This window comes from Drosophila rhopaloa, unplaced genomic scaffold (assembly GCF_018152115.1).
Source record: "Drosophila rhopaloa isolate 14029-0021.01 unplaced genomic scaffold, ASM1815211v1 contig_203, whole genome shotgun sequence".
NCBI lineage: Eukaryota > Metazoa > Arthropoda > Insecta > Diptera > Drosophilidae > Drosophila > Drosophila rhopaloa.
Genome location: NW_025335088.1, coordinates 2,007,308 through 2,029,995, shown reverse-complemented (window position 1 = coordinate 2,029,995; position 22,688 = coordinate 2,007,308). Strand labels below are relative to the sequence as shown.

General features: G+C 41.9%; 1 protein-coding gene across 3 annotated transcripts in view; it reads right to left on the bottom strand.

Annotated features, from left to right (window-relative positions):
• The window catches only part of LOC108044006 (glutamate receptor ionotropic, kainate 2), a 44,251-nt gene extending 35,007 nt beyond the window's left edge, over positions 1-9,244 (bottom strand). For all 3 annotated transcript variants that reach the window (XM_044460630.1, XM_044460631.1, XM_044460632.1), the window contains exons 1-3: positions 9,140-9,244; positions 8,927-9,088; positions 8,634-8,867 (exon numbers count right to left, since the gene is read on the bottom strand). In XM_044460630.1, coding sequence (XP_044316565.1) covers positions 8,634-8,867; positions 8,927-9,088; positions 9,140-9,218 — 475 coding nt within the window. In that variant the 5' untranslated portion in view covers positions 9,219-9,244. The remainder of the gene's footprint in view (positions 1-8,633; positions 8,868-8,926; positions 9,089-9,139) is intronic.
• Positions 9,245-22,688: the final 13,444 nt, after the last annotated feature.

The window sequence follows — 22,688 nt, the reverse complement described above, 5'->3', positions numbered from 1 at the left end:
AACTTTTTGGCAAAATTGAGATGCAAATAAATAATCTGCTCGAAAAAGGGTATGCATCCGAACTGTCCAGTGCCGAACTTGTTGAACAACCTGAACGCGTGTGGTACCTTCCAATATTTATAACCCACAATCCAAATAAACCTCAAAAGGCCCGACTCGTCTGGGATGCGGCTGCTAAATCTCATGGGAAGTCACTCAACGATTTCATGTATACCGGCCCCGATCTACTACATCCACTTACCGAAGTATTAATGGCGTTTCGAGTTGGTTAAATAGCTGTTTGTGGCGACATTGCTGAAATGTTCCACCAAATTCAAATCCTGGAAGCAGATGCGCACACTCAACGTTTTGTATGGTACAACAAGGAAACCCAGGCTATCAGAACCCTTGTAATGAGATCTATGACATTCGGAATATCCTGTGCGCCATGCATTGCTCATTATGTTCGCGACAAGAACGCGGAGGAATACAAGCTGCAAAGCCCGCGTGCATTCGAAGCCATTACCAAGGCTCACTACGTCGACGACTATATAGATAGCCTAGGCGACGAAACCGAAGCAATCGAGGTTACACTAAAGGTCAGAGACATACACGCGGCTGGAGGTTTCAATATAAGGAACTGGGCTTCTAATTCACCCGAAGTCTTGAAACATTTACAAGGTGATTCCCTCGACCTACAATCGCCAAAGGAACTCGGAGATCCAGAAAAAGTCCTCGGTATGTTTTGGGAACCAACAACTGACATGTTTAAATATGTTTTCAGATTTGCACGAACGAAAAGAAACGTCCTTTCGGAAGAAGCCTTGCCAACCAAACGCGAGGTACTGCAAGTGTTGATGTCCATATTTGATCCATTAGGATTCCTATCCTGCTACACTATTGGCCTCAAAATGCTTCTTCAGGAAATTTGGCGCACAGGCATAGGCTGGGACGACATCTTACCAGGACCTCAGCTGGGTTTTTGGACTTGCTACCACAAGCCACAACTATTAAAGTACCGCGTCATTACTCGCCCTTACTTCGTATGGCAGATTTCATTGAACTACATACTTTCGTGAACGCCAGTGAGTACGGATATGACGCCGTTTGCTACTTTCGGATAGGAAAAGGGGATGATATAACTGTGTCACTAATCGCAGCAAAAAGTAAAGTGGCTCCCCTCAAGCCACTTTCCATACCCCGCATGGAGCTACTTGCTGCTGTAATCGGTGTCAAAGTGCGGAGCACTCGCAACATAAGCATCGATCAACACACTTATTGGACCGATTCAAGGACAGTGCTTTCCTGGCTGACGATGGACCCGCGTAAATTTTACTCTTTCGTAATGCACCGCGTAGGAGAAATTCTGGAGACCACAAACGCTGGTCAGTGGCATTGGGTGCCAACAAAGCTTAACGTAGCAGACATGGCGACAAAGTTTATCAGCAAACCAAACTCACAGGAATGGATTAACGGCCCATCATTTCTTCAACAGTCAAAGGACCAGTGGCCAAAACTGCCCACTTTATGCCCTTCTAAAAAAGTCGACCATAATGAGGTTCGAAAAACGGTCTTGATAATCAGAAAGGATAGTATAGTTATCGTACCATTAAACGTTGAGCGCCTTTCTAATTGGAAGCGCTTATACCGGGCAACGGCAACTTTTCTGTTATACTTGGACATTCTTGGAGCTAGATGCAAAGCTGAGAAAATCCAAAAAAAACTAACGCTCGAACAACTAACGTCGGCTAAAAACCTACTCTTTAAGAAAGCACAGCAAGACAATTTCAAATCGGAACTTGAGACTCTTCAATCAAATAGATTCATAAGTAAGCCTAGTGTATTAATTGGACTGAATATTTAAATAGATAGATATGGAATATTGCGTACTCAAGGCCGTTCAGATACCATAAATCAAAGCCGAGACCAAATTGTCTTGCCAAAGCGTCACCACATCACTCAACTTATAGTAAAGGAATTTCATGAAACCAACCATCACATGCTTCACGAGGGAACAATTAATCTAGTCCGCAGCGTATATTTTATTCCCCAGTTACGTGTTGTTTACAAATCCGTACGGAAAGCGTGCCAAAGATGCAAAAATAATAAGGCGATCTCGGAACCACCTCAGATGGCACCACTACCGCCAGCTAGAGTCGCTAGCTTCGAGAGGCCCTTTACATACACCGGAGTGGATTTCTTCGGTCCAATTCTTGTTAACGTTGGCCGACACAAAGAAAAACGTTGGGGTGTACTTTTTACATGCCTCACTCTGCGCGCAGTTCATATAGAGATAGCCCACAGCCTTGACACTAGCTCTTGGGTAATGTGCCTGGCAAACTTTATGTCGCGACGTGGGACGCCCAAGGAAATATTTTCCGACAATGGAACAAATTTCAAAGCAACTGAAAAGATCGTCAAAGAGGAGCTAAAAAATGTTGAGTTTGACAAGCTCGTTATAAAATATGACAAAATTAAATGGCGCTATAATCCACCTGCTGCACCACACATGGGCGGGGCATGGGAACGTTTAATTCGATCGATTAAAATGGTCTCAAAAATGCTCTTACAAGTGCAGAATACATAATAAATTCCCGCCCACTGACTTTTGTTTCCTTGGAGGCAGAAGACGATGACGCACTTACTCCCAACCATTTATTGCTAGGATCCGCAGATGGCTTTAAGCCTCCATTAACAAGGGAGTCAAGCCCGAGACAACGTTGGCGCCAGGCAAACGAACTAGCCGACCTATTCTGGAGGAGGTGGGTGAAGGAATACATGCCAGTAATCACCAAGCGATCTAAATGGTTTCCCAAACGACATCCTCTGGCAGTTGACGACGTCGTAATCGTAGTGGACGAAAATCTGCCCAAGAACCTTTGGCTCAAAGGACGAATTACAGAGGTCGTCACAGCCAAAGATGGCCAAGTTATGGTACGGCCAGCAACCAAAATAGCTGTACTGGACGTTGCTTTTAAGTAAATGTAAACACCCCATAGCTGTTTACGTGGGGGGGGAATGTTACCGCCCCAGTACATTTTGAAACGTCGATTTATTTTCATAAATTCATCGGTTGGACCTGACACCAATCAAGACATCTTGCCGAAAATCGAGCGACCAGACAGTTGCAGTGCGATCCTCAATAGGAGAGGAAGATTTTTTAAAGCTCTTAAATGTATCTTAATTTTGTAATTTGATTTAAATATTAAAAAACATTGGATTATAAATCAGTGCTGTCAAAAGCTTTCATTAAGGGGTCGGCTGTAACAGCCACATTTGTTTGCGTTTACTTGAATGTTCCAGTTCATGGCCCATTGGTGAAATGCGTTCCAGATACTCTTGCAATGCAAATGTGGCAGCCAAGATACTTTTGCTTGTTATCAGGACATCAGGGTCATCGGCGTAGCCGATCGCAATTAGCACGTCTTGTTCATCAACTTCAGTGATTGCAGTTTGTGTGGACAAATCTGAAGCATAAATAGAGTATAGAGTAGGGCCGAGGACGCTACCTCGGGGAACTCCCGCAGAGATCGGTTTGGTGGACGACTTGTACCTATCAGCAGGAAAGTGCGTTCTTCCAAGAAGCTTTTCACGAGCTGGAACAGCTGTGGCGTAAAAAGACTTTTGGCTTTGTACAGGAGCCCAGGGTGCCACACACTGTCAAATTGCCTGCTGGATGTCAAGGAAGGCAGGAACTGCATACTCCTTCTTCTCTGGGGCTTCTAAAGCAAAGTTGACAACTCTGTGCAATTGCTCAGGAGTTCCATGTTGAAAACGAAAGCCGAACTGAAATTCCGGCCTGCTCAGGATCAGCCTTTCCATGATTTTTCCCAGGGTGGTAGAAGACTAATGGGGCTGTATGTGTCCACGTCAGTCGTCGATTTTCCTGGTTTTGGCATCATGATTATATTCGCCGATTTCCAAACTTTCGAGACTTTCTAAACTTAGTAAGCTGTTGAATAATGACACCAGGAATTGCAGGGCTTGATCTGGTAAAAGTCGAATCGTCCTGTTGTCCAGAAGGTCCTCACCGGGAGTTTTCTTTGGTGAAAGTTTACCTACGAGATTCCAGAAACTCTTCAACTTGTCGACGTATGCTTTCAGGCGAATATTTGTAAGGCTTGAAACTTCTCCCGAGGTTGTTAGCAAACGCTTCATCTTTCTCTAGGCTCGGTTCATCTTTGTGTTAGTGTGGCCATACACAGAAATATTAAACATAAACAAAAAAATAATAATAATATGGTGCAAGTCTATTACAATTAAAAAAAATATATATATAATAACAAATTCGGGATTTAACACTTTGAAAAAAATATAATTTTTATTTATCAAAATAGTGTAAACGCGAACTGGGAGAGATAGGTCTGCTCCTTACAAGATTCAACTTAAAACTCGACCTTAAAAACTAAGCTGGCGCTTATCAAACCTTCGATTGGGAGAAAGAACTTTATTGATAAATTGAGAGTGTCCAAAATGAGAGCACTGAGCAAGAGAGCGATCTAGGTTTGAGCTGCGTCGGCAATTTTACAGTATTGGGGGATAAAAGCTTTTTGGAGTTTGGGGACATTTGTTTATAATGCAAGAGGATGTTTACATAAATTGGTCAGTCGTAAGAGCCGATAATTTGGGGTCTTTCATTTGTTTATAACTCAAGAGGATGTTTATATTAATTGGCGACTCTTGGGAGCCGATGATTTTGGGTGTGACAAATGCGTAATGTAAATATGTTTATGTGGTAGGTATGTGGGTGTGTGTATGTTACTTTATGTGGTAGATATGTGGGTGTGGGTATATTACTTCCCCATCCATTAGAAAAAAGCCTGTCCTCAGGCGGATATATTAGGGTATATGTGAGTGGGTATATTAGTTTGTGTAGTATTTTCGTTTAATTGTGGGGTATTTTCATTTGGTGCAATATTGTTTAATTCTGGGTTCTTAGTATTGTTTTTGTTTTGATTTTTATATTTAATTACAATGTTTCTCGGAATACTCTTAAATTTATAGATGAAGTAAATTAAAATTATAATTATTACAATTAAAATAGTAAGTATTATAATTTGAAATGTGTTATTTTTGCTTGTATGTATTCTTATTATATCTTTTGCTTCAATTATTGACAGTGGTTTTATCATTGTTACATTATTGTTAACATAAATAGTTTGTGTGTAATCCATTATAGTATTTGTTATTAAGATTTCTTCGATTTGTACAGAACAATTAAATGCTTTTACGATTTTATTTCCTTCGACAACTATTGTTTGATTTATACATGTTTGGTTTAAAATAGTTTTCGGTAAGTTCCAAGTAATTATAAAATTTGGCTCTATATAATATGTTTCATATTTTTTATACATTTTTGTGTATTTACATTCGGCATTGGCTTGGTTTAATATTCCTATAATGCATTTATTTGTAACTCTTTCTTTTGTGTTAAATGAAAATATTTGATTATTTTGAAAATAATATTTGTCTTCTAAAGGTTCTGTTAATATGTCATTAAATTCATTTGGGTAAGGCAACATTTTGAATATTGAAGTTTTTATAATGTCTTTTGGGATATGAGAAATTATCAATATTTGATTAGTATTGGTTTGTAACCAAGTAGAGGTTTTTATTATTAATAATTTTTCTGAATTAACATGTGTTAAAGTATCATGCTTAAGTAATTTAGGGTTAAAAATGCCTAGTCTAGTAAGTTGCATTCCTAGTTCTATGTCCTCTATATATTCAGTAAATTCTTGTAGATTAAAAATAAGCAATGCTAGCCTTTCGTCTACATCATTGACCAAGCTTAAATGATTTATTGTTTCTATACCTTTGTTTACCGCATCTATTACTTTATTAAGGTCATTAACTTGAATTGTGTTTTGTTCTAAATTTTCAATTTTATTTATTAATTCTTCTTTATCTTGTTCATCTAATGTTCCAAATAGATATTTGTATGTTGTGCCTATAAAATTTATAAGACCTCTTTTGCTACGTTTTGCAATTCTAATTCCATTCATTTCTCTGTTTAATTTTTCTGTTAAGTATATAATTTGTTTTAAGCCTGAAAATTCTTCTGATTGTTTAATTAAATTAGTATACGTTAGTTCAGTTTTGGTTAAGTTGACGGTTAAACAATGATATTCGTAATTAGTTGGTAAGTCCAAGGTTCCTGTTTTGAATATTAAATAACCGTTTTTTGCTTGAACGGGATTGATTTCCAAATTTTGGCCATTGGTAAGTTTTGTAAAATGTATTAAAATAAAGATGTTGATAGTGTTGATCAACAAGTTAGGTTTGGTTTTCATTTGGCGTGCATCTGGAATTATCGTATTTATTTTCGTTAATTTTCTTTGTTTTCTTATATTTAGACTTATAATGTATTATTTTTCTTCCTCTGTTAACTTCTTCGTAATGATTATCATCTAATTTTGTGATTTTTCCTGTCTTTTTAAACGGATTAGTGGTTTTTGATTTTACTAGTGGAGCTTGTCGATATCTAGTATCAAATTCAAATTTATTTCGTGATTCATTTAATTTTTCTATTTTATTGATTTTATTTGACTGTGTATTATATTTTGGAGTTCCAGCGAAAATAAAAATATCTGCAGGAGTTCTGCCTGTCGTGTTATGTTTTCTTTTATGATTATAGACATAAAGAATAGTTTCAAATTTTGTTAGCTTATTTTCTATGTCTGATTCACTGTTTATGATTCTTAACTTTTCATTTACAGTTTTATGAAATCTCTCAACGTCAGAAATTCCATTTTTGCTTGTTGTTATATTGATTTGGGGAAATATTATTCTGCTGTCTGTATTGGTTTTGGGAATTATAGTTTTGTTGTTTATTAGTATTTTGTTGGGGTTGATAATTTCCCTTATCTTGGTTTTGACTTTGTGAATTCTTTGTACGATCTGAATAAAGTGTTTCATAACAACCTTCTTGTTGTGCTACACATTTTAGTTTATTAGCATTAGTAATATCATACCTAGCCAATGTCATAAAAAGTCTGTCTGGCAATTTTTTCATAAAACTGTATTATTAAGAGCATTTGTGTATAAAATTGTATTTGAAGCGTTATTTTCTAAGGCTAATTTATTTAATATTACAAAAGATTTGGACTCAATGTCCTCAACGAACTTACGTATACACCCAGGAAAGGGGGTGCTATACAGACGTCTTAGTAGTTCTTCGCAGGGCGTCTGGGTTTTATATTCGTTGATGAGGGCGTTCCTTAAATCCCTCCAGCATCTGGCTGTTGATAGTTGAGATATCCTCTGGGCATCTCCGTGAAGCTGCATTTCAATCGCACTGAAGAATACGCTCGACTGGCGTATACATGTTGTGGGGTACAACTCCAGGATGAAGTCTATCCTGATGAACGGGCTGAGTTCGAGCGTGTTGCCTCCAAAATGCGGCACTTGCCTGATTTGGTTCAGGGCTTGATTTAGATGGTTTTCTGACAATAATAGCACTGGTTCTGCCATTTTTGGTTTTTTATTTAGTTTTATAAATTTTTCACAATTTTAAAAGTTTTGTATTATGAATTTGATTTAAATTTGTTATACCTTGTCTCTTACCACTGGTGGGGGAGAACTAAGGTGTTTTATTTTTTAGTAACCCTTGTGTTACGAGCAAAGGCACTAGCTTTTACAATAAAACAGGTTTTTGCAAAAAAATTTGTTTTAGTTACTTGACAGTCACACGGGTCAAGATTTATGTTTTAAAAAACCTCGCAACCTGAGCTTCGATAGCGTGTTGCAAAAATTGAGGTTTCCGTTCGTATATTAGCGACACAAACCGACACTGCGATAGCTGGTTTATAATTTCACTGGGACGAACGACGTTTGGGTTCTTTAAGGATATAACCGTATAAAAAGTTATATCCTACCGGCTGCGCCAATAACAAATTCGGGATTTAACACTTTGAAAAAATAAAATTTTTATTTATCAAAATAGTGTAAACGCGAACTGGGAGAGATAGGTCTGCTCCTTACAAGATTCAACTTAAAACTCGACCTTAAAAACTAAGCTGGCGCTTATCAAACCTTCGATTGGGAGAAAGAAATTTATTGATAAATTGAGAGTGTCCAAAATGAGAGCACTGAGCAAGAGAGCGATCTAGGTTTGAGCTGCGTCTGCAATTTTACAGTATTGGGGGATAAAAGCTTTTTGGAGTTTGGGGACATTTGTTTATAATGCAAGAGGACGTTTACATAAATTGGTCAGTCGTGGGAGCCGACAATGTATGTTACTTTATGTGGTAGATATGTGGGTGTGGGTATGTTACTATATACATATATATATATATATATCTTTTCTTTAAATAATATCAAATTTTCTTTTTACTTGATTTAAAGAAGTGGCATTGCTAACACATATGTATTTTAAAAATTCGTAACGAACCAGATATTACCAGTTAAATTCGTTCATTAAAAGTGAATTCAGTCGATTTGGTTAAGGATTTACTAAACTTATAATTTTATTTACTTAACATATGCTTAACCAGTTTCGACGCATTTTTTATGGTGCAAAAAGCATTTTAAAACCTGTCGAATATATTTAAAGGCCCCCTTGCGTGACGAATAGTGGAATGAATGTTCCAAATGGGACCTTAGTTTTATATCTTTCGAAAATCTTTTGTTAGGCTGAAGGATTTGGGACTTACCGAAATTTTTTTCGTGCAAAATTCCGAAGCGGGTCCAATTCAGATAATGTATTACATCAATAAAGGCTTGATTGACATACTGCTGGGACGGATACACGTTAATGGAAAAATCATGAGCAGATCGGCCTATACTCGGAATGTCCAAGGCATCACAAATCGAATTTATATGAGTCGCCAAAGCCGCATCAGTTGGACTAAATACAGCTTGAACACCAACATGTACCAGCTTGCACACTAATATTCAGGTACCGCAATAAATAATAAATTTAGAAATTTAGCGTTTTGTAGCTTACCCTTTTGAACTGTCTCAAAGGAGTCAAATCGGTTAACATATTCAATGTAGTATTCAACGGTAGTCTCAGGCAAAAGACTTTTGTCTAAGTTTAACTTGTGAATTGCGTATCTAAACGCCAACTCCGAGTTATGTTTTCCGTTCTGGTTTGAAAATATGGCGCCTATAAAAGAATATCAAAAACTTGATTGCAACATATGCAGAAGTATTTTACCAACTCTTACTAAGGGAGGAACTCCCAAAGCAAATGAAATTAGCTGAAGTAGTAGTAAACCGCTTGCTATCGAATACATTGTGTGCACATTCCGTCTAGGGATGAAAATGCAACTGGGCTAAATTATAATTGTATATGTTGAGCTACTGGCGAAGCCTTACAAATGTAAAAAAAAGAGAAAAGAGGGAAAGCGATTGACCGATATTTTTTTCATTTTTTGGTGTTTAAAGACTTCTCAGTATGAGTAAAATCTACCAATTTTACAGTTAAAATCATCCAATTGATTGTATTAAAATCGGATGATTATGTCATAGAAAAAAAACGAATATTTACGAATAATTAATTAAGAAAGGAAGCAAGCTTCGGTAAGCTTTTGGGAAGTGCATTAGAATTGAGTGCACTACCGTGGTACTGTCAATCAGCTGGGCTTATTGACAAACAGTTACATTCAAAAAACTTATTTACAGAAAAGGGCTATTCTCGATTAACTTGGCAGACGAGGCTGATCATTTTTTCTTGCAAGCGGTTTTTTTAAGTTTTTTGTTGCGTCCATTTCTGATCTAAGAAACACTCTAACGACAGACAATTCATAGGATTACATTTTGAATCTTTTTGCTAAAGCATGGCGAACGTATACCCAGAGTTAATTTCAGGTGGTTGGCACGCGATGATTTTTCTCGCATTTTCGTCGATCTGCAGTTTTTTGCAGCACCTCTCCATAACCACTAACCTTTTGGAGCTCACTTCATTTGTGATAAAGAGCTTCAAAAGTAGTTTCCAAACAGACCATGATACAATAACATAAGGTAGTCTCGTTTGCAAAATCTGGTACCTCTACTATCATAACAATGAGTGCGAGTGAAATGGGCACTGTTTAGTAAGTGCGAGCAGAGCGACAATAGAATGTGTGGATTCACCCTTAGATGGCTCCGGGTTTTTTTTTGTCTTTCATAATAAAATAGGTTTTATCTTTATACCCTTGCAGAGGGTATTATAATTTTGGTCAAAAGCGTGCAACGCAGTGAAGGAGACATCTCCGACCCTATAAAGTATATATATTCTTGATCAGAATCGCGTCCTGAATTGATATAAGCTTGTCCGTCTGTCTGTTTCTACGCGAACTAGTCTCTCAGTTTTAAATATATCGGAATGAAACTTTACACAACTTTCTTTCCTTTGCACGCAGTATATAAGTTGGAACGGCCAGGATCGGTCGACTATATCCTATAGCTCCATACAACTGATTGATCGGAAATGCCATAACTTTGGTGTGTGTAAAGTTAGGAAGTTGGAATTTTCTATGGGTTTTATTTTTGGTCAATCAATCCTACCTACCAAATTTCGTAAGGATCGGCCGACTATATCCTATAGCTGGCATATAACTGAACGATTGGAAATGCCATAACTTTGGTGTTTGTAAAGTTAGGAAGTTGGGATTTTTTATGAGTATTAAGAATGCATCATATGAATAATTTTGAAGAATATAATATACAGAATATTCTGCAAGGGTATATCAACTTGGGCTCCGCCCGAAGTTAGCTTTCTTTTCTTGTTTTTCATAATTAAATTTTTAATAGTTTTGAATTTGAAATTTGGCGTCGTTTTTGTTTTTGAGTGTTTAATCTTTTGTTAAGATTCTAAATTTTAAAATATATTCTAATCTTAAAATAAAACTTTAATATGTCAAATAGTAATGTACAAGGGTTAATTATTTAAAAATTTCGTCCTTTATCTTCAAAAAACGAACACGCACTGACCAAAACCCGAACGTTTAGACAGCCGACGAGACTACCTTATGTTATTGTATCATGAAACACGATATTTGACTCTGTAAATGACTTACTTCTTCGGAAACCAGTTGAGGTTTCGAGTTGATCTTATGATTTGGATCTTAAGTTATCTGAGTGACAGGCCGCAAAACGTATCTTCCGAAAATTCTCCGTGTTTTCCCTGCAGCATAAGAATATTTCCTGCCAGTTAAACGTACAATCCGATTTAGATCATTTTTAAAACTAGCGCCGGGCTGACTTTGTAAATTTTGAACGGATACAGTTTTCCTATGACCTCAAATGTTGACTCTTATTGCGTAGCAGATCTATAACAAGCTGGTAACTCCGCCGTTTTCCCTTATGCATTGTCCGTCGTAGTGGTGTTCTAGTCGTTGCTTTGGCATGCACTTTAACTAAATTACGCTCCCGCACTCTTTGCTTCGAATGTTTTAAGCATGCAGTTTCTGCACTCTTGCGGTACTTATAATTTCGGTTTCGTTTTCTTGGTACAGTGGTTAGATTAGAAAGAATGTTTAGGGTAAAAGTGACTTGTTTGCATTTTTGTTCGTTAACGTTTATGCGCCAGTCTGCCAGCCATTACTCTAAAAGCACGTGGTGATCTAATAAGTGATGCGTTGCTCTAAGAGGACATTTAGACCGACTTAGGATGGCAGTATCATCAGCAAAGGTTGATGTTGTTGTAAGAGTGGTTTTCGTTAGATCTGCTGTATAAATAATATACTTACAGTGTCGGCCCAAGCACACTATCTAAGGGTACTCCAGCTTTAATTGGATGATATCCATAGAGGAAATCTTTGCATCAAACTTATTTTCTGTAGGTAGAACTCCAAAATTGTATGTGTGCTTTGTGGAAGTATTAATTTGATTTAATGAATTAAGCCGCCCAGCCACACGTGGTCGAAAGCCTGTGCGACATCCGGAAAGTGTATTTCGAATCTCTGAGGTTATCCGGTTCACTTGTTCAAAAGTTCCGTGTTTTTCCAAATTGGTGCATTGGTGTATTGCTTTATGCAATTGAGGAGCAGCTTTTCAAATATCTTTGATAGGCACGGTAGAAGGTTGATTGTCCTTTCCGGCATAATGGATCATTGTGATGACAGACTTCCTCCATTGTTGAGGATAATATCCCCAATTCATCATGGTGTTAAATATTATGGTTAGAAGATGTATTGCACAGTTTGGCAGTTTTATGATAATTTTTGGGGTGATGAGATCGTGGACCCGGCGCTTTCTTTTTATCTAGGGACTTTATTACTCTTGTAACTCCTTCTGGATGGAATATAGTTTGCGGGCTTCAGGATTGGTGATAATTGGGAGCACAAAGCTATTCGTTGCTGGAAGTGGTTTGAAGTCATTTTCTAGGTGAATGGCAAATGATCTCGCGGGCCATGTCTCTATTCACAACTCAACAGCAGATTTCTTTCATAGTTTTTATTCTCAACTTTCTTTCAACTTAACATTGTTTCCTTCCTTAAGGTTCAAGTTGGTATTAACTTAACATTACTCTTCAGTATACAGTCATAAATCAAACATAAATGTAATGGGAATTCACAAAACAAATTTAGTTTAACGAACTAGTGTAGCGCTCCTTGCCGTGCCCAATATATATTTTTATACCCGTTACTCGTAGAGTAAAAGGGTATATTGTATTCGTGCAAAAGTATGTAACAGCTAGAAGGAAGCGTTTCCGACCCTATAAAGTATATATATTCTTGATCAGGGTCACTAGCCGAGTCGATATAGCCATGTCCGTCTGTCCGTCTGTCTGTCCGTCTGTCTGTCCGTCTGTCTGTCCGTCTGTCTGTCCGTCCGTATGAACGCTGAGATCTCGGAAACTATAAAAGCTAGAAGATTGGCATTTTGCATGTAGATTTTAGGAGTTCCTACGCAGCGCAAGTTTGTTTCAAACTGGTGCCACGCCCCCTTTAACGCCCACAATCGCTTAAATACGATTTTACAAATTTAAATATTTCGGAAAAGTAAAAATGCAGTTTTATTATGTTTGTTAATACCTATCGAAATGTATAAGAAATTTTTCAAATCGGACCATTCGTTAAAAAGTTATGCGTGATCAAAGTTTCTATCTCCATCTCCCTCGCACTCCCTTTACCTGAGTAACGGGTATCTGATAGTCGGGGCACCCGACTATAGCGTTCTCTGTTGTTTTGTCTTACATTTGTTTCTTACATCTCTTTCTCTTCAATCGTCTCTCAACTTTTTCGCCATAACTCCATCTCTTTCTCATGCTCATGTTGCACACCTTGCAACGCTCTCTCGCACAATCTGCGTCATGGTCCCACTGGACCCAAATAGCCCCCGCCATACAGTTACTGCGCAGATAACTGCATGGTGAGGCTAAGCCTTGTAAATGTTTTACACTGAGTAGATGGTATCTACGAGTGCCTCAGCTGGCGATCTCTCGTATTCTTCTGCGTCCACCTCTTCAGGCATGGCACGCAACTGCTCATGGGCATACTTGTATGTCCTTTTACTTTTTAAGGGTTTTAGCACATATCGGTCACCATCAAGACTCTCTATAATCACAAATGGTCCTTTAAACTTCGGATCTAGCTTTGTTTGGTGCCGTTCTTCACTCTTGAGCAAGACATGGTCGCCTACCTTGTATCTTATTATCTTAGCCTTATTTTTGTCGAATCGTTGCTTTTCATATTCGGCAGCCTTTTCTATATTCTGTAGTGCATTCGATCTTGCATTGTCGATATCTGTTTACGCCGCTCTCCCCTCTTTTAAACTGCCCGCGCTTCCCTCGTAGCGAATGCCCACTCGCCCGCACTGGATGCTCGCGACTCCAGGCTCTCCCGCTCTCCCGCACTGGACGCGTGCGATTCCAGGCTCTCCCGCCTTCCCGCTCCCGGAATCTCTCCACTGCGCTTTGAAACGCAGCGCTTAATTAGGTTTAAGTTAGTCTTTTTCATTGTCTCAATAGTGAAATACATCGCCCGGCCGGTCCGCGCTTTAAAACGAAAACCACATCGAGTTTTTTTCCTGCCTTTGCGCACCGCGATCGTCGAGTGTTTCTCTTCATCATCTATTCCACAGCTTGCCACCCGGCTACGTTCAACAGCCGCAACGCCCGACGAAGCTGCCCCCCAAGCGACGATCATCCCCGAAGCCCCATCTCTTCATTTTTTGGTCCTTCGAGCCGGATAAGTGCCAATTTATTAATTTTTTTATTAACTGCCGGTCGACAGTCAGCCATTCGAAGAACATAATTCGTTTGACTTTCTGTACGATTTGTCTAAAATCCAAGTCCGATTTAATCCGACGACGGCAGTTAGTAAATTACAATTCCAATTCCGTCTTTTATTTCTTCGTTCTCTTTTAACGTGCGGCCATATTGCCTATTTTCTAATTCCTTTTCGTGTGCATATTGATGTACAAAATTCATATTCGCATTTGGCCGTACATCCACTAAATATACATCCACCATCAAATTGAAGAAAATAAAAAAAAAAAATATAAATCCAAATTAAAGTGTGCAAATAAAAAGTCAAGCGTACAGTGAAAAATAAATTAATTTCAAAAAAATTCAGTGAACAGTGAAAAATAAATTAATTTCAAAATTGAGTTCCAATTAATTTTCCACAAAAAAGTGAAACAAAAATTAAGTGTTCCGCCAATTTCGGCCCACAAATATTTTTGATATTAATTTTTATTGTACATCCGCTGTGACAATATTTGCTTACATTATTAAAAATCCAAATACAGTCCACAATAAATAGAAAATTTACAACACATACCCGCCGGCAAAATTTACAATAAAATTTTCCGCCATATTGATTACATATATTACATCCATATTACATATATTACATCCATATTACATATATTACATCCATATTACATATATTACATATTTCATATATATATACATACATACATTTATACATATTTTTCTACATAACTACACCCCAATTCCGAAAGCTCAAGTATTTCCGTCGGCCATCCAATAAATATATATTAAATAAATTCCTAAAGCCGACGTGAAATAACTTTTGTGTCTCAGTGTGTTTTTCTTAGTTACATATTTTGGGCACTATCATTCCATACATCTAAACATACACGCAAATTGCAGTACCGCAAAAAGCTCGATAATCCCGCGCATTCCAGCGTCACCAATACACAGCCCGCAAAAGTTCGGGCAGTGGTTTTTCAATCATCCCATAAATAAATTCCAACAAAATTAATAAACACCAAGTTCAACTCCAATAAAATTAAACAAATACTGAGAATTACTGCCAGTTCCAAAAAAGAAAAAAAAGGGGAGAAATATAAAATACTGTCGCCATCGCGGAACTAGTGGAATTAATTTATTAATTTATTGATTTTATTAATTTGTTTCTTCGGTTTCACATTTTTTTTTCCAAAAAAAAACGCCCTTTCCAGTATTTTTTTTTTCTTATTTCTTGAGCTTGGTAAATCTGCATATATATCGATACTCAATTTTTTCTTTTGGGGATAAAAAAGAAAAATTCAAAAAAATACCACCCGCATACCACTGAAAGGTATTATTTTTTGTTTTTTTTTGTCTCCGAATATTTTTAAAATAAAGAAAAACAAAATCAATAAACTCCAAACACTGCCGGGGACATCCAATCCCATCCTATAAAATACTAAACGACAAATACCTCATCAAATACAGTATTTTTTCAGTATTTTTATTTTGTGGTATTTTTTTGGTATTTTTTTCCATTCTTGCTCCATCGTTCCACCAAAAGCCTGGGGAATATTTTAACCATAATTCAGCCACGCATATCGACTATTGTCGATACCCTATTTCCACCGGTCCATAAGTGGGTCCGTAATTGTTTCGCTGATTTTTGTCCGAAATATCAGCGCGCACATTCCATCCTAACAACATCCTAGTTTGGTATGTCCGGGGAAAGTTCCAACAAACTATCCCCTGTTCCATCACCGAAAATACCAAAAATCACGGTAAGGACGCCCACACCTAAAAAGGTCAAGACGCCACCTCCCAAAAAGGCTCCTTCTTCCATCGAAAGAACCACGCGAGCCAGCACAAAAATGGTTGCAACGGCTGCCGACCTCGCTATGAGCCAGTTTATTGAAGTCTCGGATCGACTGTCCGAATTGGAATCGCGAATAAATATTCCCTCGGCGGTCCCTCCTACGTTATCCGTCCTCAATATTCGCCGAGACGAAATCCGAGAGGTATGGGTCCGCATCAAAAAAGAATACGATGCCTGTACCGCATGCCTTGTAGCAGCCGGAGAAGGTGCAGCTGACAGCTTGCCAGTCCTCAAGGCTAAGTACGGGTATTGCTACAGCGCGTACGAAAGGTGCGGCGCCCAGATAGCAGATATGATAGCGCAAACTCCGCAACTTCCGCAACCTCCCCCAACGCCAGCTGATCCTTCTCAGACATACATTCCGTCAGGCTGCCGGCTTCCGCCGTGCGATACCGAAGTTTTTACCGGCGACTATCTTCGTTGGCCAACCTTTAGGGATCTCTTCACGGCAATTTATATCAACAATCCCAGACTCACTCCTGTCGAAAAATTATTTCACCTTAATGCTAAAACGAGTGGCGACGCTCACAATATAGTTTCAAATTCACCCCTTACTAATGATGGCTTTCGATCAGCGTGGGATAACCTCACTGAGCGTTTCGAAAACAAGCGATTGTTAGTAAACAGTCAATTAAAGATACTTTTCAATGTACCGTCCGTCACACAGGAGTCTGGGTCAGCCTTGAAAGAACTTCAAAGTACCATCCAGGGTTGCCTTACTGCACTAGAAATGTCCGGTATTCAGGTCGAAACTTGGGATTGCCTCTTGGTGTATATGTGCTCGTCCAAACTCCCAAAGCTTACGCTTTCCCTATGGGAGCAGTCCCTCCATAACAAAGCCGAGATCCCTACGTGGCACGAGCTGAACGTTTTCCTAACGGAGCGTCACAGGACACTAGAAGCCATAGATGATGTTCGACCATCAGGTTCTAGTCAGACTCAGCCCAGGGCATCCACTTCCAACTCGGCGTCTCGAAGAATAAATTCATACGAGACAAGGGTAGCACCTAGGCAACTTAGAGGGTGCGATCTCTGTAATAGAGAGAACCATCCTGTACGCACATGCGCCAAATTTCTCCAGATGACGGTCGACCAACGCATCGCATATATAAAAAGAAAACAGCTGTGTTTAAACTGCTTTGCGCGGACACATCAGTTGCGCGACTGCGAAAGCGCACATAACTGCTTCACGTGCCGCGTCCGCCATCACACGCTCCTACACCGAGGCAGCCCATCCCCAGCGCGCGCAAATCCAACGCCAACGCCCAGATCCAGACCAAATACTCTCGGTCCCTCGGCTGCCAGTGGCACGGAGTCAACGCTTCAGAATTATTTTGCGGCAGGCACTAGGTCAGTCCTCCTAGGCACCGCTATAATTAATATATGCCATCGAGGTTCCAATTTCCAAGCGCGAGCCTTAATAGACTCCGGATCTGAGGCGACCTTCATCACTGAGCGCCTTTTCAACCTGATTAAACTGCCGTTCCAGGTTATCCGAGCACAGGTCTCAGGACTTAATCAAACGGTCTCCGCTGAGACAAATCTGTCAATTCACGATCCGTTCTCCAACCCGGCCTAGCTTGCAGTTAAACACCACTGCCTACGTGCTTCCACAAATAGCCGGAAATCTTCCTTCATGTCCGCTTCCGCAACATTTCCTGCGAGACCTTCCCGAACTTCCGCTAGCGGATCCAAAGTTCTATGAGAGCGCACAAATAGATATTCTAATCGGGGCCGATATACTTCCATCCATTCTACTAAGCGGTACCCGAGCGAACATCTGTGGCTCGCTTCTCGGTCAAGAGACTATTTTCGGCTGGATTCTAACAGGACCAGTACCAGCTCCGAGGCATGATCAAATATCATCCTTTTCCACGCAAGTTGCACACACGTATGAAGCGTCTCTCGATAAACTCCTCACCAAATTCTGGGAGGTGGAGGATCTGCCAGTAAAAGTGGCAAAAGAATCCGACGTGATTTGTGAGGACAATTTTCTTCGGACCACCACAAAAGACGAAACCGGCAGGTATGTCGTGAGTCTCCCTTTTCGAGATCCTGAGAACATTAATTGCTCCCTGGGACATTCCAGATCCCAGGCGCTGGCTCAATTCTTAAGAAACGAGCAGCGGCTAAAAAGGGACAGTACGTTAAAATCCAAGTACGACTCAGTTATTCAAGAATATCTCGACCTCAATCACATGAGAGAAGTCCTTCCTACCCACGATTCAGCATGTTACTACCTGCCACACCATGCAGTGTTAAAACCGGAGAGTACGACCACCAAGCTTCGAGTGGTATTCAACGCCTCCAGCCCTTCAGACAATGGGGTCAGCTTAAATGATATCCTTCATGCTGGCCCGGTCCTACAGTCCGATCTAACCATCCAGATCCTGAAGTGGCGATATTTCCGATTTGTGTATAGTGCTGACATCGAGAAAATGTACCGGCAGATCTGGGTAGATCCGAAGCAGACAGCGTTCCAACGTATCTTATTCCGCGATAGGGAAGGATACATTCGAGATTTTGAGCTAAAAACTGTTACGTTTGGGGTCAATTGTGCACCGTTCCTGGCAATTCGGGTACTGCAACAGCTGGCGACCGACGTGCAACTAACCCATCCGAGGGCGAGTAAAGTTATTCGTGGTTGCATGTATGTCGATGATGTCCTTTCGGGAGCTGACTCTGCAGAAGAGGCTCACCTCACCATTCGCGAGTTGCAGAGTGCCCTCGATTCGGCTGGTTTTCCATTAAGAAAATGGACCTCCAACCACAAAGAAGTTCTGGCTCATATCGGAACCGATCATCTTTTAAATGCCGATTTCCTCGAAAAAGATACGGAAAGCACGGCGAAAACTCTCGGAGTCCGTTGGAAAGCAACATCCGATGAGTTTTTCTTCGCCCTCCCCGACCTATCCACCGAAGCTACACTCACAAAACGGCATGTTCTCTCCCAAATTGCGAAGCTGTTTGATCCAGCAGGCTGGCTCGCCCCTTTCGTGGTCTGTGCCAAGATTTTCATGCAGGAGATCTGGCTGCGTGATCTAGGGTGGGATGATGAACTTCCAATTGAACTGTGCCAAAAGTGGCGAGATTTCCTTAAAAGCTACTCAGTCCTAGATCAAGTCCGAATTCCCAGATGGGTTTCCTTCCGCCCAGAATTCCGAGTGGAACATCACGGATTCTGTGATGCCTCTCAAAAGGCGTACGGTGCTGCGATCTATGTGCGCGTCGAGATGGGGCACACGACGCTAGTGCATCTTCTCACGGCCAAGACGCGCGTGGCGCCAGTAAAAACTGTGTCGCTTCCCAGACTAGAGCTGTGTGGAGCTCTATTGCTATCCGAGATGGCCGAATCCATCCTCCCCCATATGCCGATGCTGTCCTCGAAACTCCATTGTTGGACCGATTCCACGATTGTGCTTGCATGGCTAGCCAAACCAGCATGCCAGTGGACAACGTTCGTTGCCAATCGGGTAACAAAGATCACCCAGTCCACAGAGGCAGCCAATTGGTCGCATGTTCAATCCGAACACAATCCAGCTGACTTGGCCAGTCGGGGAGTGCCATTACAAGAACTGGTCGACAACTCCCTTTGGTGGCATGGGCCCACTTGGTTGCAAAAGCCACGAGATCAGTGGCCTGCCCAGAGCACCGACTTACAGGTGACCGAAGTGGAAAGGCGTCCTGTCAAGGCCCATGTTGCGTCCATTCCGACAGAAGACATCCTTGATCGCTTTTCCAAGTTAAATAGAGCTTTACGGGTCTTTGCGTATGTCCACCGTTTTGTCCAGCGATGTAGGAAACAGTCGCCGATTCCGGAAGTCCATCTAGAAGCCCAAGAACTTGTCGCCGCTGAACGGCTCATGGTCATTAGCACTCAGCGCAGATATTTTGCTAATGAATATCGCTGCTTGAGTCAAAAGCGTCCTGTGTCCGCGACAAGTTCCATCCTCTCCTTGAACCCCTTTCTAGATGAGAAAGGGCTTATAAGGGCGTGCGGCCGAATAACGGCCTCCGAAAATTTGCGATATGATGAACGACATCCTATAATCCTCCCGTACGAATGTGCACTCTCGCGACTACTGGTAAACTTTACGCATCTCATAACGTTGCATGGAGGTAACCAGTTAGTCGTACGTCTCACCCGGTCAAGATATTGGGTTCCGAAAATAAAGAACTTGGTAAAGGCCGTTATTAACTCCTGCAAGGTCTGCGTTATCCATAAGAAGCGATTGCAAGTTCAGATGATGGGAAGTTTTCCGAAAGAGCGAGTCTCTTTTTCCCGGCCATTCACGTACACAGGGATGGACTACGCTGGCCCTTTCGACATAAAAAATTACACAGGCAGAGCTTGCCTAATTACAAAAGGGTATGTGTTGGTTTTCGTGGGTTTCTCTACAAAGGCCATCCATCTAGAGCCTACATCCGATCTGACGACCGAGAAATTTCTCGCCGCTTTCGCTCGGTTCGTATCCAGAAGAGGTTGTCCCCGTCAAGTGCAGTCCGACAATGGGAAAACCTTTGTCGGCGCTGCCACCCTGCTCTCCCGAGATTTTCTACAAGCCGTAAAAGAGTCTGTGACTGATGCGTATAGTCATCAGCAGCTCAACTGGCAATTCATTCCTCCGGGGGCACCCCATATGGGAGGCCTGTGGGAAGCGGGTGTCAAAAGCTTTAAAACCTTGTTTTACAAATCCACCGCTACTCGAAAGTACACTTTTGAAGAACTTTCAACCCTCCTAGCGAAAATTGAAGCTTGTCTAAATTCCAGACCGCTATCTCCTATGTCTGAAGATCCAACTGATCTCTTAGCATTGACACCAGGGCATTTTCTAGTCGGCGGACCTCTTCTGTCCATAGTGGAACCCGAATTAAAAGGGGAATCCAAGTCCATTGTGAATCGGTGGCAACACTTAAAGGCGCTACATCAACAATTCCAAGCTCGATGGAAAGAGGAGTATCTCAAAGAGCTCCACAAGCGTAACAAGTGGCAGTCCCCAACCGCAAATCTCCGCGTTGGCGACATGGTAGTCGTCAAGGAGGACAATCTGCCCTCGAATGAGTGGCGCCTTGGCAGAATCGACTCTGTCTTTCCGGGGGCTGACGGCAATGTCCGTGTCGTCAGCATTCTCACGGCACGCAGGATTATCAAGCGTCCCGTGACCAAGGTGGTTCTTCTGCCAGGAGAACACTCCAACCGTCTTCCTCAACCAACATCCTCCACATAATTCCCCAACAATCCTCGCCATCTAAGCAGTTTCAAATCATCTTTTTTTTATCCATTACTCCCTACCAGATCACATCATGGTTCCTCGTCCACGCAGCGCTCAGGCATTGGAAAGCAGACGTACTCGAGGTATACATTCCTACCGATGCCGAGTCTGCCGTGGAATCCATCCGCTTCGAAAGTGCCAGAGGTTCCTAAAGCTGAGCGCAGAGAAGCGGCTTCGGGCAGTGCTTATTAATAAGTACTGTTCAAATTGTCTCGCCCACGAGCACTCCGACGGGAGTTGTCGCAGTGGCGACAAATGCAAAACGTGCAACGGGAAGCACCACACGCTCCTCCATATGCACGAGCGTCCCCTGCCGTCGGCTAATCAACAGCGTTCGCGCCGGCAGACTCCGCCAACTCGCCAAGCGCTAGCCCCGGCAAGGCGCTCGGCATCCGCCGCTTCTCAGCAGCGCTCGCGCCGGCAAGATCCGCCAACTCGCAGAGCGCTTGCCTCTCCGCCGCGCTCAGCCTCCTCGGCACCGGCTCCGTCACTGGCGTCCATCCTTCAACGGCACAGCGTCAATGTCCTGCCGACGGCCATGATCTCTTTGGAGACCGGGCTGAAGACCTTCGACACGGCCGCCCTCATCGACCCGTGTACGCCGACGAGCTGCATCGACGCATCATTGGCGTCCGCGTTCCGCTTGCCGACTACGACCGTCGGCGACGAGAGCATCTGCACGGCGACAATTCGGTCGAAGTGCGACAACGGCTTCAAGCTAGAGGTCGTCTTGAAAGTGGAGCCGAACGTCCGCATCCGCACCCCCATCCGAGAGCTCTCGGACACCGTGGTCGGCAAATACGGGGACCTCCCGTTGGCCGACAAACGCTTTTACTTGCCGGCAACCATATCTGTAGTCCTGGGTGCGGATGTCTACGCCAAGGTCATCCGACCGGGCTTCCATTTGGTCGACGAGGGACTCCCAGTGGCCCAGAAGACGGCATTCGGGTGGATCCTGTCCGGCGCCTGCAGTCAAGCCTAGACGACAGGAGTGGGCTTGTTTTTTTTTTTTTGCAACGCTAGCGATTGCAAGGGGGCGAAATGTTTACGCCGCTCTCCCCTCTTTTAAACTGCCCGCGCTTCCCTCGTAGCGAATGCCCACTCGCCCGCACTGGATGCTCGCGACTCCAGGCTCTCCCGCTCTCCCGCACTGGACGCGTGCGATTCCAGGCTCTCCCGCCTTCCCGCTCCCGGAATCTCTCCACTGCTCTTTGAAACGCAGCGCTTAATTAGGTTTAAGTTAGTCTTTTTCATTGTCTCAATAGTGAAATACATCGCCCGGCCGGTCCGCGCTATAAAACGAAAACCACATCAAGTTTTTTTCCTGCCTTTGCGCACCGCGATCGTCGAGTGTTTCTCTTCATCATCTATTCCACAGCTTGCCACCCGGCTACGTTCAAAAACCCCCACCCCCGAGGAAGCGGCCCCCAAGCGA